General features: G+C 39.3%; 2 protein-coding genes across 6 annotated transcripts; both read left to right on the forward strand.

Moving 5' to 3' along the window:
- The first annotated feature begins 3,128 nt into the window (after positions 1-3,128).
- On the forward strand, positions 3,129-7,510 carry LOC119993781 (zinc finger BED domain-containing protein DAYSLEEPER-like). Its single transcript, XM_038841007.1, has 2 exons — positions 3,129-3,353; positions 5,239-7,510. Exon 2 carries the CDS (start codon positions 5,263-5,265, stop codon positions 7,267-7,269), a length of 2,007 nt encoding a protein of 668 aa, XP_038696935.1. The 5' UTR covers positions 3,129-3,353; positions 5,239-5,262; the 3' UTR covers positions 7,270-7,510.
- A 669-nt stretch (positions 7,511-8,179) lies between these two features.
- Positions 8,180-12,561, forward strand: LOC119993782 (zinc finger BED domain-containing protein DAYSLEEPER-like). 5 transcript variants are annotated; one of them, XM_038841013.1, is made up of 3 exons: positions 8,180-8,408; positions 8,652-8,848; positions 10,268-12,561. In XM_038841013.1, exon 3 carries the CDS (start codon positions 10,317-10,319, stop codon positions 12,321-12,323), a length of 2,007 nt encoding a protein of 668 aa, XP_038696941.1. In that variant the 5' UTR covers positions 8,180-8,408; positions 8,652-8,848; positions 10,268-10,316; the 3' UTR covers positions 12,324-12,561. The 5 variants fall into 5 exon arrangements, with proteins under 5 accessions (XP_038696941.1, XP_038696938.1, XP_038696940.1 ...); XM_038841010.1 differs by lacking the exon at positions 8,652-8,848 and adding an exon at positions 9,494-9,627; XM_038841012.1 differs by lacking the exon at positions 8,652-8,848 and adding an exon at positions 9,508-9,627.
- Positions 12,562-12,988: the final 427 nt, after the last annotated feature.

The raw sequence follows: 12,988 nt of genomic DNA on the forward strand, positions 1-12,988 counted from the left end.
AACTATGCTGCAAACAAAATTGAACAGTTTTTGATATACAAAAGTATCAGTAATAGTATGTATAAATACAATTATACAAATTACTAGTTGAGAAGTAGATGATGAAAAAAGAGAGAAGTCATAGAAAAGCTTGGTTTTGCAAGTAAAAGGAAAGAAAAGTGCTAAAAGCCTAAAATTACATATAATTTTTCTTGTATTCATTAATTGGAAAGTTTTGTCTTTGCTTTATATTTTTATGATATGTAGATTTTACTCTATTTCGTCAAGTACACCCATTTGCAGGAACTATCTATGCTGCCCAAAAATAACCCAAACAACGAATTAAGATTGCACTAATGATATAGAAATCATTTTTTAAAATGTGAGCGCCTACACAATAAGGTTCTCAATTTGCAAGAACAAATGTAATAGCAAATTATAAATTACTTCTACATCAATCTATTACAAATAGAGATGTCAATGAAAGGCTTGATCACATTATAACAGACGTTATTTTCCTTTATAATATTTATCAAAATTTTTTTATATGAAAAGTTTAAAGCAAAATAGATTACTAAATGTTTTAATTTCAGCCAAATAGATCACTCCGATCAATTTCTAATGCAATCATCGTCGAAAAATGTTGACTTGTCACATTTTGGTCACATTGGACTCGATGACGTGGGATTTTGCTGATGTAGAATTTTTTTGTCGAATGTTTTATTGTTTACAAATAGGTTTCTGAAGGATGTTCAAACCATTAGATAGTCAATTAACAAGATGTTACAAGATACAACTAAAGTTTACTGTCCATCTGATACTTCATTCTCTTCTGTCGATATCATCACTAAATATTTACACTGGTTAATCTAATAGATATCTTGATGTAAGGTTTACAAAAGTTTTGTTTCTAACAAGGAATCGTGGACGCCAAGCACATTTCATTACACTCAAATTAACCAACCATCAACCAAAACTCAATGAAAGAAACTTCATCTACTAAACAAGTTCAAGAATCATGATTGAAAGCATCTTCTGCGTCCATATGATCGGCCCTGCTCCATATGGTAGGCCTCACTCCATAGGCGTACCCGCTCTATGCGTCCGACCATCTCGCTCTATTACTGGGTTTAAAAAGCAATTTTAGTGTGAGGTCCAAGATGGCCTTCATGTGACTCTGGTCTGTGTCTAGTACGCATTTATTGTGATGTGTTGGGCTCATGGCCCAGTATTCTTATTATCCTCTGTACACTTCTCTATTAGCTTAGCCCCTCTCTTGTGGGATTGTGGGAGATCTATATTGCGTACTTAAGACATCTTAGAGACCCAACCTTTCTACTTTCTAGTCGGTAACCAAATGTCGTGGACTTGCGTTCTTGGGCTTTTGTTTTTGTTGTTTGGTTAATTAGTTGCTTGGGAGAGATCCATCTGTTTCTTTTTTTGGTGAGTTTGTTCATTTGTTGTTAATTGCCACGTCCATGTAGTTTGCTTGATGTTGCCTGATGTTTTCTTTTCTCAAGTAGCAAACTAGAATAACAGTAACTGAGTAAACCAACTAACCCATTACCCATAGCACATGGAAAGGCTTGAAACCAGATAAATCTCTCTTTCAATAATATAAGTTCTATATGGAGTCAAAGATACTGAATCGAATTTTAGAAAAGATTAAAGGACGTGTTTGGGTATATGCAGACATATCTTTGTTGTATTTATTTGCATGTTTATATGTATGGACCAGCCCGGATTGTGTTTAAGTGGTCTGATAAATGACTTTGATAATGCATGAACGTTATATTGAACTCCACTAAAACTACTTCATAATTTTACAGGATGGATGCATATAATGATAATTCTCAACTGTGATGAGATATGTAATTTTTGGTTTCTCCGAATCATGAATAAGAGTCTGAGGAGATGTCCAAGGCCATGAATGGTTGAGGGTAAATTGAGAACTTTAATGTGTATTAACAAATATTTAGGGTGTACTAAGTGAGTATGTGTACTGAGTTAAATACATGTGCAAATAACTCCTTCCATATTAATATTAATATTTTAGATTAAATAAGTAGACCCCCTTATCAACGAGCGAAGGTTTAGTTGACAATCGACTGGGTTAGGCATATGTATGCCTAAGGTTCGATTCCAATGAGAAGCAAACTTCTCAATGGTATTTCAAATCAAAAGTAGACCCCACGAGCCTATTGGCCCAACTTCCTTAAACTTAAGTTCGGCCCATAGTAATAAATGAGCCAAGCTCTTAAACATGACGCCCTGTGCAACTCTAAACATGTTTACAACCCTACTCACGAATCACGACTGTTTGAGGTTCGATTGGCAATAGACTGGGTTAGGTATAAGTGTTAAGTGTGCCCAAGGTTCGATTCCAATGAGAAGCAAACTTCTCAATGGTATTTCAAAAGTAGACCCCTCGAGCCTATTGGCCCAACTTCCTTAAAATTAAGTTCGGCCCATAGTAATAAATGAGCCAAGCTCTTAAACATGACGCCCTGTGCAACTCTCGACATGTTTACAACCCTACTCACGAATCACGACTGTTTGAGTTTCAACGTCTAAGATGAAGAATAATGTTACACGTTATAGAATCGAAAAACTCTTTGTATCCCGAACAATTTCTTCTATAACCAGCCATAACAGTTAAATTGCGTTATTACATTGTCTAATTACATTGATTTCATTATTACGTTGTCTAATTACATTTACTTTCATTATTACATTGTCTGATTACATGTTATGATTGAATTTCTCAGGGTAACGCTACAGTATATAATCAAATATAAATTAATTGTAATATATTATAATAATAATTTGTACTTGATTTTTTTCTAAAATATTTAAATATCATATAGTTCGTTTAAAGTTTAAACCATTCCCGGCCACTACGGAACATAGCCACATAGGTTATTGGGCCTCGGGCCCCACAGTTGTCAAATGGTCTGTAATTATTGGATGGGCCTTTCAACATCACCACCAGACTGCACCACCCACCAAGGGAAGCGTGTGACGTGGCATCAAAGAATTGGTGTCGTAACGGGCTTTGGTAAATCAGGAGTATTGGACCTCAGAGTCCGAATCCAAAATAATCCAAACTTCACGCCCTATTTTTTTATGTCATTCCACAAACCTTATCTCACGAACCAAAGTCCCAACCAATACCTCGCACTTTCCAGGTCCAATTAGCTTCTGGGGTTGGTTCCAAAGCCCAATTCTCTCCCCCTCCTCTCTGCCTTCTCTCTCCTCTTTCTCTCTCTAAAATTCCAGATCTCTCGCGCGGTTGCGGAGGGTCGGAACTCGGAAGCTCGCCTCCCGAACCTCTTATCGTGACGGAGATCGCTTACTGTTCGTGATATCTTTCGGTATGAAATTTAACCCTTTGTGTTGTCCTAATTTTCTGACTCAATTTCGGTACGGTTTTCTGTCCCAAGTTTGAAACTTGTGGTGGGCTTTTGTTCTATTTTGGTTGCTGTGGTGCTATATTAAGTCTTTAATTTGAGGTATGGTTGTTCGGTTGAGGAATTCCGTCGCCGATGTGTTGGATCGATTGGTGTCTGCCTGTCTGGGTTAATTATATCATATATAAGAGAACTGTTTCTTGTTGTTTTCAGCCATGGATTTTGTAAATCCGGGCTTATTTTAGCTGTCTTCCTTCACGAATCGGCGAAGCCCAAGCGCGAGTCGACCTAGATCTGGTTTTTTCTCTACGACCCGTTTTAGCCCATTTTTTTTTGGGAAAGTGCTGGTGTTGACCATGTTCAACGTGGGCCCCGTTACTGGGTTTCATAAAACATAAGCAATTTACTGTGAGGTCCAATGTCCAAGGATGGCCTTCATGAGTTTATGTAACTCTGGTCTAGACTACATCTCTGGTCTGGACTACTAAGACTAGTATTCTTTACTCCTCATAGGCTCATACGTTAGTCAGGTGTTTTGTTGGGCTCCTGGCCCAGTATCTTACAGTCTTGGACATCTCTCCCTTAGCCCCTCTCCTCTCATGTGGCCTGGCATGGCATGGCATATGGGAAAGTTTTCTTTTATCCCGTACTTTGCGAGACCGAAGCCTCTCTAGACTCACTTTTTATTCCGTAATCAAATATTGCAGACTTTTGTTTTTATTGTTTGGCGAGTTAGTTGCGTGGAAGAGGGCCGTCTTATTTTCCTTAGCTCGAATAACAAACACTAAACCAACCCACCCAGTGACTAAAATTTGGGTATGTGGAGGCACATCTCGTTGTACTGGCACATCTCGTTGTACTTATATGTGTGTTTATAAGTATGGGACAATCCCGGATTGTGCTTGGTCTAATGTATGGCTTTGATAATGCATGAACTTTATATTGAACTTCACTAAACCTGTTTCAAAACTACTTAAAAATATTAAAGATGAATGCATATAATGATAATTTCAACTAGAATGTACCAGCATGATTGTTTTGTTAATTTTATCATGTCTCTCTTTTTACATCAAATTCTCCGAACCAAGGCCATGGCCATGAATGGTTGAGAGAATCCTTCAGGCACAACTGCACTGATATAAATTTGGTATCTACTGGCACTTGACATGCATACACACAAATCTTACCCGCACAATATTTGAGGTTGGGGTTAGCTTCTCTTGGTCCTTGGTCTTTAGTTTTATTCAACCTTCTATTATTTTAGTGTTTGTGTACTCTTTGTTGTATATCATTGGTTTTCTCTTCCATCGGTTGCATTTGCTTGACAATCCCTTTACTTTTCTATCAATCCTTTTTATTGTTCCGGCATTGATCATTGGCGGTAATTATCCAATGGTTTTAAGGTTTATTTGTGAGAAATAATAACTTCCATCTAAGCTGAAATTTGAATTAAATGATTGGAATATTTTAATTTCTTCATGTTTTGATAGTATGGGTGGTTATTGAGATGTATTACATTTCCTAGTTTGAAGGATCATAATCCGACTACCCGCGCCTTTTTTTTTTGTTATTCCAATGGCATGAGGTTTGGAAGTGGTAAAATTATTCTTTGCCTGTTTGGTTTACACTTGTCACCATTTAATGTGGCTCCTACATCTGGTGCTACAGTTCTTAAGCATATGCTATTAGAGTATAGCTCCCTTCATTTAAAACCTAAATTTATTACCCGCATTTCTTCTGAATTTATTTACTAAATTAGTTTTCTTAAGTTGTAATTATTTTCTACTGAAACTTACATTGCACCATATGTAATTTACGCTTGTCTAATTTTCTTTTTTGCCACCTGAAGCACGCATTGACAACTTGAGGAAACATGGCCACTCCCGAGGAAAACAATGAACTGGCTCTTGCGGAAATAACTCCAGAGACACAGCCTAACAAGCGAAGGAAAAAGAAGTCAATAGTGTGGGAACACTTCACCATAGAAACTGTAAGTCCTGGATGTAGAAGGGCATGCTGTAAGCAGTGCAAGCAAAGTTTTGCTTATAGCACAGGCTCAAAGGTAGCAGGTACCAGCCACCTCAAACGTCATATTGCCAAGGGAACTTGCCCTTCACTTTTACACAATAAGGATAACAATCAATTAACACCATATACCCCAAATTCTAAGATGGCTGGAAATGGCAGTACCTCTGATCCACCAAAAAGACGCTATAGATCTTCTAGTTCACCCTACCTGTCTTTTGATTCAGACCGTTGCCGCCATGAAATTGCTAGGATGATTATCATGCATGACTACCCCCTTCACATGGTTGAACATCCAGGATTCATAACTTTTGTCCAGAATCTTCAGCCCCGGTTTGGGATGGTGAGCTTCAATACTGTTCAAGGGGATTGTGTTGCCACTTATCTAAGGGAAAAACAAAGCCTTATGAAGTTCATTAGGGGGATACCTGGACGCATTTGCCTTACATTGGACATGTGGATGTCAACTCAGAGCTTAGGTTATGTGTTTGTGAGTGGATACTTCCTTGATAATGATTGGAAAGTCCAAAGGCGGGTTCTCAATGTTGTGATGGAACCATATCCTGATTCTGATACTGCTCTCAGCCATGCCGTTGCTTGTTGTCTCTCAGACTGGAGTTTGGAGAATAAGCTGTTTTCGGTAACTTTTAATTATCCACTAAGTGATTCTGGGCTTGAAAATCTTAGGGCGTTACTTTGTGCCAAGAATCCGCTCATTTTTAGTGGTCAGTTATTGATTCTGCAGTGCATTGCTCGCACTTTGAGCAGCATAGCAAAAGATTTGCTAGGGGAAGGACGTGAAGTTGTCAAGAAAATCCGGGACAGTATAAAGTATGTGAAGACATCAGAATCACATGAAGAGAAGTTTCTTGAGCTCAAGCAACAGCTTCAGGTCCCCAGTGAAAGTAGCCTGTCTCTTGATGATCAAAAGCAGTGGCATACAACATATCATATGCTGGTGGCCGCTTCTGAGCTAAAGGAAGTATTTTCCTGCTTGGATACTTCCGATTCTGATTACCGAGAACCCCCATCCATGGAAGACTGGAAGCAGGTTGAAACTATATGCACGTACTTGAAGCTCCTCTATGATGCGGCGAACATGCTTACGTCTACATCTAGTCCAACTGCTATTTCATTCTTTCACGAAGTGTGGAAGATTCAGACAGAGTTGGCTCGTGCTGTTACTAGTGAGGAACCCTTCGTAAGCAGCATTGCAAAAGTAATGCAGGAAAAGGTTTATAAGTATTTGAAAGATTGTAGCCTGATTTTGGCAGTTGCTGTAGTCATGGATCCCCGGTTTAAGATGAGACTTGTTGAGTTCAGTTTCGGCAAGATATTTGGAGAAGAAGCTCCTACGTATATCAAGAGTGTCGATGATGGAATCCATGAGCTCTTTCTAGAATATGTGGCACTCCCTCTACCTCTTACCCCAGCCTATACAGATGAAGGAAATGCTGAAAACAATGGGAGGGGCGAGGGGACTCTGCTGTCAGATCATGGATTAATGGATTTTGATGTTTACATCATGGAAACTACTAGCCAACAGATGAAATCGGAACTAGACCAGTATTTGGAGGAGTCTTTGTTGCCTCGGGTCCAAGAGTTTGATGTGTTAGGTTGGTGGAAACTGAATAGGCTGAAGTACCCAACTCTTTCGAAGATGGCTCGCGACATCTTAACGGTTCCAGTGTCAACTGCTGCCCCCGACTCTGTATTCGATACCATTGATAAAGAGCTGGACCAGTACTTGAGTTCCTTGCGACCAGAGACCGTGGAAGCCCTTGTATGTGCAAAGGATTGGCTCCAGAATGGATCACCAGAAGTCGCGAATGCACTTGTGAAAATAGAATATTAGATGTATAATGGCATGCTCATCATGGTAGGGTTGCTTGTTTGTAACTTTTAGCATTTCAGTTAACTAATTAGTTTATCATTTGTACTGTTCGAAAGACTTTAATAGATTGCTTGGACGTGAGACTTGATTAGCTTTGATCGACGATGTACAATTAACTGCCCTGGGACAAGTTTATTTGTAACTTTGCTTATGGTGTTGTAATTTTCTGCTTAGGGGGTTTATTTGTATCTTGATTAGCTTTGCTTGAAGATGTGCCAAAATGATGCACAGGTCATCGAACCTATGCAAAATGCACATGTCATCTCCCGGATCCTTGTCTTGTATGATGTTGCACGTTATAGAATCGGAAAACTCTTTGTATCCCTAATAATTTCTTCTATAACCAGTCATAAAAATATTATTTTATTTAATTACATTAAATTGTGTTATTACATTGATTTCATTATTATATTGTCTAATTATATTTAGTTTCGTTATTATATTGTCTAATTACATGTTATGACTAAATTTCTGAGAAATACGTAGCATTGCGGTATAGAATCAAATATAAATTAATTGTAATATATTATAGTAATAATTTGTACTTGATTTTTTTGTAAAATATTTAAATATCATTTCGTTAGTTTAAACCATTCCCGGCCACTATACTGAACATAGGTTATTGGGCCTTGGGCCCCGCATTTGTCAAATGGTCTCTAATTATTGGATGGGCCTTTCAACATCACGACCACCGGACTGCACCACCCGCCTGGGGAAGCGTGTGACGTGGCATCAAAGAGTCGAAGAAATGATAGAAAAAGAATTGGTGTCGTAAACGGGCTTTGGTAAATCAGGAGTTATTGGACCTCAGAGTCCGAATCCAAAATAATCCAAACTTCACGCCCTATTTTTTTTATGTCATTCCACAAAATTTGTCTCACAAACCAAAGTCCCAACCAATACCTCGCACTTTCCAGGTCCAATTAGCTTCTGGGGTTGGTTCCAAAGCCCAATTCTCTCCCTCATCTCTCTGCCTTCTCTCTCCTCTTTCTCTCTCTAAAATTCTAGATTCTCGCGGTTGCGGGGGGTCGGAACTCGGAAGCTCGCCTCCCGAACCTCTTCTAGTGACGGGGATCGCTTACTGTTCGTGCAATCTTTCGGTATCAAACTTTAACCTTTTGTTTTGCCCTAATTTTCTGACTCAATTTCGGCACGGTTTTCTGTCCCAAGTTTGAAACTTGTGGTGTGATTTTGTTCTATTTTGGTTGCTTTGGTGCTATATTAAGTCTTTAATTTGAGGTATCGTTGTTCGGTTGAGGAATTCCGTCGCCGATGTGTTGAATCGATTGGTGTCTGGGTTAATTATATTATATATAAGAGAGAACTATTTCTTGTTGTTTCAGCCATGGATTTTGTAGATCTGGGCTTATTTTAGGTGTCTTCCTCCACGAATCGGCGAAGCCCAAGCGCGAGTCGACCTAGATCTGGTTTTTCTCTACGACCCGTTTTAGCCCATTGTTTTGTTGGGAAAGTACTGGTGTTGACCAAGTTCAACGTGGGGCCCGTTACTGGGTTTCATAAGCAAACTGTGAGGTCCAAGGTATGAGATGGCCTTCATGACTCGCGAGTTTATGTAACTCTGGTCTAGACTACTAATACTAGTATTCTTTACTCGTTATACGTGTTTAGTCAGGTGTTTTGTTGGGCTCTTGGCCCAGTATCTTACTGTCTTCTACAACTCTCCCTAGCCCCGCTCCTCTCCTGTGCCCTGGCCTGGCATGTGGGAGAGTTTTCTTTTATCCCGTACTTTGGGAGACCGAGGCCTCTCTAGACTCTACTTTCTATTCCGTCAAATATTGGGGATTTGTATTGTTGGGCTTTTGTTTTTATTGTTTGGATAGTTAGTTGCGTGGAAGAGGTCCCCTGTTTCTTTTCTTTTTCCTTAGGGTCCATGTATTTTGCTTAATGTCTTATTTTCCTCAACTACACCAACCAACACTGTGTACCAACAGTGTTTGGGTATGTGTAGGCACATTTTTGTTGTCCTTATTTGTGTGTTTATATGTATAGGACAGTCCCGGATTGTGCTTGGTCTAATGTATGGCTTTGATAACGCATGAACTTTATATTGAACTTCACTAAAACTGCTTCAAAAATATTAAGATGGATGCATATAATGATAATTCTAGGTTGTACCAGCATGATTGTTTTGTTAATTTTATCATGTCTCTCTTTTTACATTAAGTTCTCCGAACCAAGGTCATGAATGGTTGAGGGAATCCTTCAGGCACAGCTGCACCTGAATGATATAAATTTGGTATCTACTGGCACTTGACATGCATGCACACAAATCTTACTCGCACAATATTTGGGGTTGAGGTCAGCTTCTCTTGGTCTTTAATTTTATTCAACCTTCTATTATTTTAGTGTTTGGGTACTTTTTGTTTCGTATCGTTGGTTTTCTCGTCCACCGATTGCATTTGCTTGACAATCCCTTTACTTTTCTATCGATCCTTTTTATTGTTCTGGCATTGATCATTGGCGGTAATTATCCAATGGTTTTATAGTTTATTTGTGAGAAATAATAACTTCTATCTAAGCTGAAATTTGAATTAAATGATTGGAATATTTTAATTTCTTCATGTTTTGATAGTATGGGTGGTTACTGAGATGTATTCCGTTTCCTAGTTTGAAGGATCATAATCCAACTACCTGCGCCTTTTTTTTTTGTTATTCCAATGGTATGTGGTTTGGAAGTGGTAAAATTGTTCTTTGCTTGTTTGGCTTACACTTGTCACCATTTAATGTGGCTCCTACATATGGTGCTACGGTTCTTAAGCATATGCTATTAGGGTATAGCTCCCTTCATTTAAAACCTAAATTTATTACCCGCATTTCTTCTGAATTTATTTACTAAATTAGTTTTCTTAAGTTGTAATTATTTTCTACTGAAACTTACATTGCACCATATGTAATTTACGCTTGTCTAATTTTCTTTCAAATGTGAAATTTTGTTTAGGGGGGTTCTTTTTTGCCACCTGAAGCACGCATTGACAACTTGAGGAAACATGGCCACTCCCGAGGAAAACAATGAACTGGCTCTTGCGGAAATAACTCCAGAGACACAGCCTAACAAGCGAAGGAAAAAGAAGTCAATAGTGTGGGAACATTTCACCATAGAAACTGTAAGTCCTGGATGTAGAAGGGCATGCTGTAAGCAGTGCAAGCAAAGTTTTGCGTATAGCACAGGCTCAAAGGTAGCAGGTACCAGCCACCTCAAACGTCATATTGCCAAGGGAACCTGCCCTTCACTTTTACACAATAAGGATAACAATCAATTAACACCATATACCCCACATTCTAAGATGGCTGGAAATGGCAGTACCTCTGATCCACCAAAAAGACGCTATAGATCTTCTAGCTCACCCTACCTTTCTTTTGATTCAGACCGTTGCCGCCATGAAATTGCTAGGATGATTATCATGCATGACTACCCTCTTCACATGGTTGAACATCCAGGATTCATAACCTTTGTCCAGAATCTTCAGCCCCGGTTTGGGATGGTGAGCTTCAATACTGTTCAAGGGGATTGTGTTGCCACTTATCTAAGGGAAAAACAAAGCCTTATGAAGTTCATTAAGGGGATACCTGGACGCATTTGCCTTACATTGGACATGTGGATGTCAACTCAGAGCTTAGGTTATGTGTTTGTGAGTGGATACTTCCTTGATAATGATTGGAAAGTCCAAAGGCGGGTTCTCAATGTTGTGATGGAACCATATCCTGATTCTGATACTGCTCTCAGCCATGCCGTTGCTTGTTGTCTCTCAGACTGGAGTTTGGAGAACAAGTTGTTTTCGGTAACTTTTAATCATCCACTACGTGATTCTGGGCTTGAAAATCTTAGGGCGTTGCTTTGTGCCAAGAATCCGCTCATTTTTAGTGGTCAGTTATTGATTCCACAGTGCATTGCTCGCACTTTGAGCAGCATAGCAAAAGATTTGCTAGGGGAAGGACGTGAAGTTGTCAAGAAAATCCGGGACAGTATAAAGTATGTAAAGACATCAGAATCACATGAAGAGAAGTTTCTTGAGCTCAAGCAGCAGCTTCAGGTCCCCAGTGAAAGTAGCCTGTCTCTCGATGATCAAAAGCAGTGGCATACAACATATCATATGCTGGTGGCCGCTTCTGAGCTCAAGGAAGTATTTTCTTGCTTGGATACTTCCGATTCTGATTACCGAGAACCCCCATCAATGGAATACTGGAAGCAGGTTGAAACTATATGCACATACTTGAAGCTCCTCTATGATGCGGCGAACATGCTTACGTCTACATCTAGTCCAACTGCTATTTCATTCTTTCACGAAGTGTGGAAGATTCAGACAGAGTTGGCTCGTGCTGTTACTAGTGAGGAACCCTTCGTAAGCAGCATTGCAAAAGTAATGCAGGAAAAGGTTTATAAGTATTTGAAAGATTGTAGCCTGATTTTGGCAGTTGCTGTAGTCATGGATCCCCGGTTTAAGATGAGACTTGTTGAGTTCAGTTTCGGCAAGATATTTGGAGAAGAAGCTCCTACGTATATCAAGAGTGTCGATGATGGAATCCATGAGCTCTTTCTAGAATATGTGGCACTCCCTCTGCCTCTTACCCCAGCCTATACAGATGAAGGAAATGCTGAAAACAATGGGAGGGGCGAGGGGACTCTGCTGTCAGATCATGGATTAATGGATTTTGATGTTTACATCATGGAAACTACTAGCCAACAGATGAAATCGGAGCTAGACCAGTATTTGGAGGAGTCTTTGTTGCCTCGGGTCCAAGAGTTTGATGTGTTAGGTTGGTGGAAACTGAATAGGCTGAAGTACCCAACTCTTTCAAAGATGGCTCGCGACATCTTAACGGTTCCAGTGTCAACTGCTGCCCCCGACTCTGTATTCGATACCATGGATAAAGAGCTGGACCAGTACTTGAGTTCCTTGCGACCAGAGACAGTGGAAGCCCTTGTATGCGCAAAGGATTGGCTTCAGAATGGATCACCGGAAGCCCCGAGTGCACTTGTGAAAATAGAATATTAGATGTATAATGCGATGCTCATCATGGTAGGGTTGCTTGTTTGTAACTTTTAGCATTTCAGTTAACCAATTAGTTTATCATTTGTACTGTTCGAAAGACTTAATAGATTGCTTGGACGTGAGACTTGATTAGCTTTGATCGACGATGTACAATTAACTGCCCTGGGACAAGTTTATTTGTAACTTTGATTATGGTGTTGTAATTTTCTGCTTAGGGGTTTATTTGTAACTTGATTAGCTTTGCTTGAAGATGTAGCAAAATGATGCACCGGTCATAGAATTTGTGCTAAATGCACGTCCTCGAAACCTTTATATCAAAAGTTTGGTATCGATTAGATATACATTTATATCAAGTCCTCGAAACATTTATCTTAAAAGTTTGGGATCGGTTAGACATTCATTTATATTGTATCCATCATAAATTATAGTATAATATATGATATCAGTGATATCACCTAATCATGTAGAATCTCATATTCTTGTTAGACCTAATAATGTAGAATGTTATATTCTTCTTAAACTCTGATCAATTAGATTGGTATGGACACACAGCTGCCTGTATAGGTCCCCAAGTGACCAGGACCCAAAGTAGCACAAACGGGCATGTGGACCTGCAGATCCAATCCACATGTCAGAATTTGGGTTTCAAAATTTGTTCGTTGTATTAC

Source organism: Tripterygium wilfordii, chromosome 23 (genome assembly GCF_013401445.1).
Source record: "Tripterygium wilfordii isolate XIE 37 chromosome 23, ASM1340144v1, whole genome shotgun sequence".
In the NCBI taxonomy this organism is placed as follows: domain Eukaryota; kingdom Viridiplantae; phylum Streptophyta; class Magnoliopsida; order Celastrales; family Celastraceae; genus Tripterygium; species Tripterygium wilfordii.

Coding starts and splice junctions, on each gene's coding strand:
- LOC119993781 (XM_038841007.1), top strand. CDS start 5,263: ATGGCCACTCCCGAGGAAAACAATGAACTGGCTCTTGCGGAAATAACT.
- LOC119993782 (XM_038841013.1), top strand. CDS start 10,317: ATGGCCACTCCCGAGGAAAACAATGAACTGGCTCTTGCGGAAATAACT.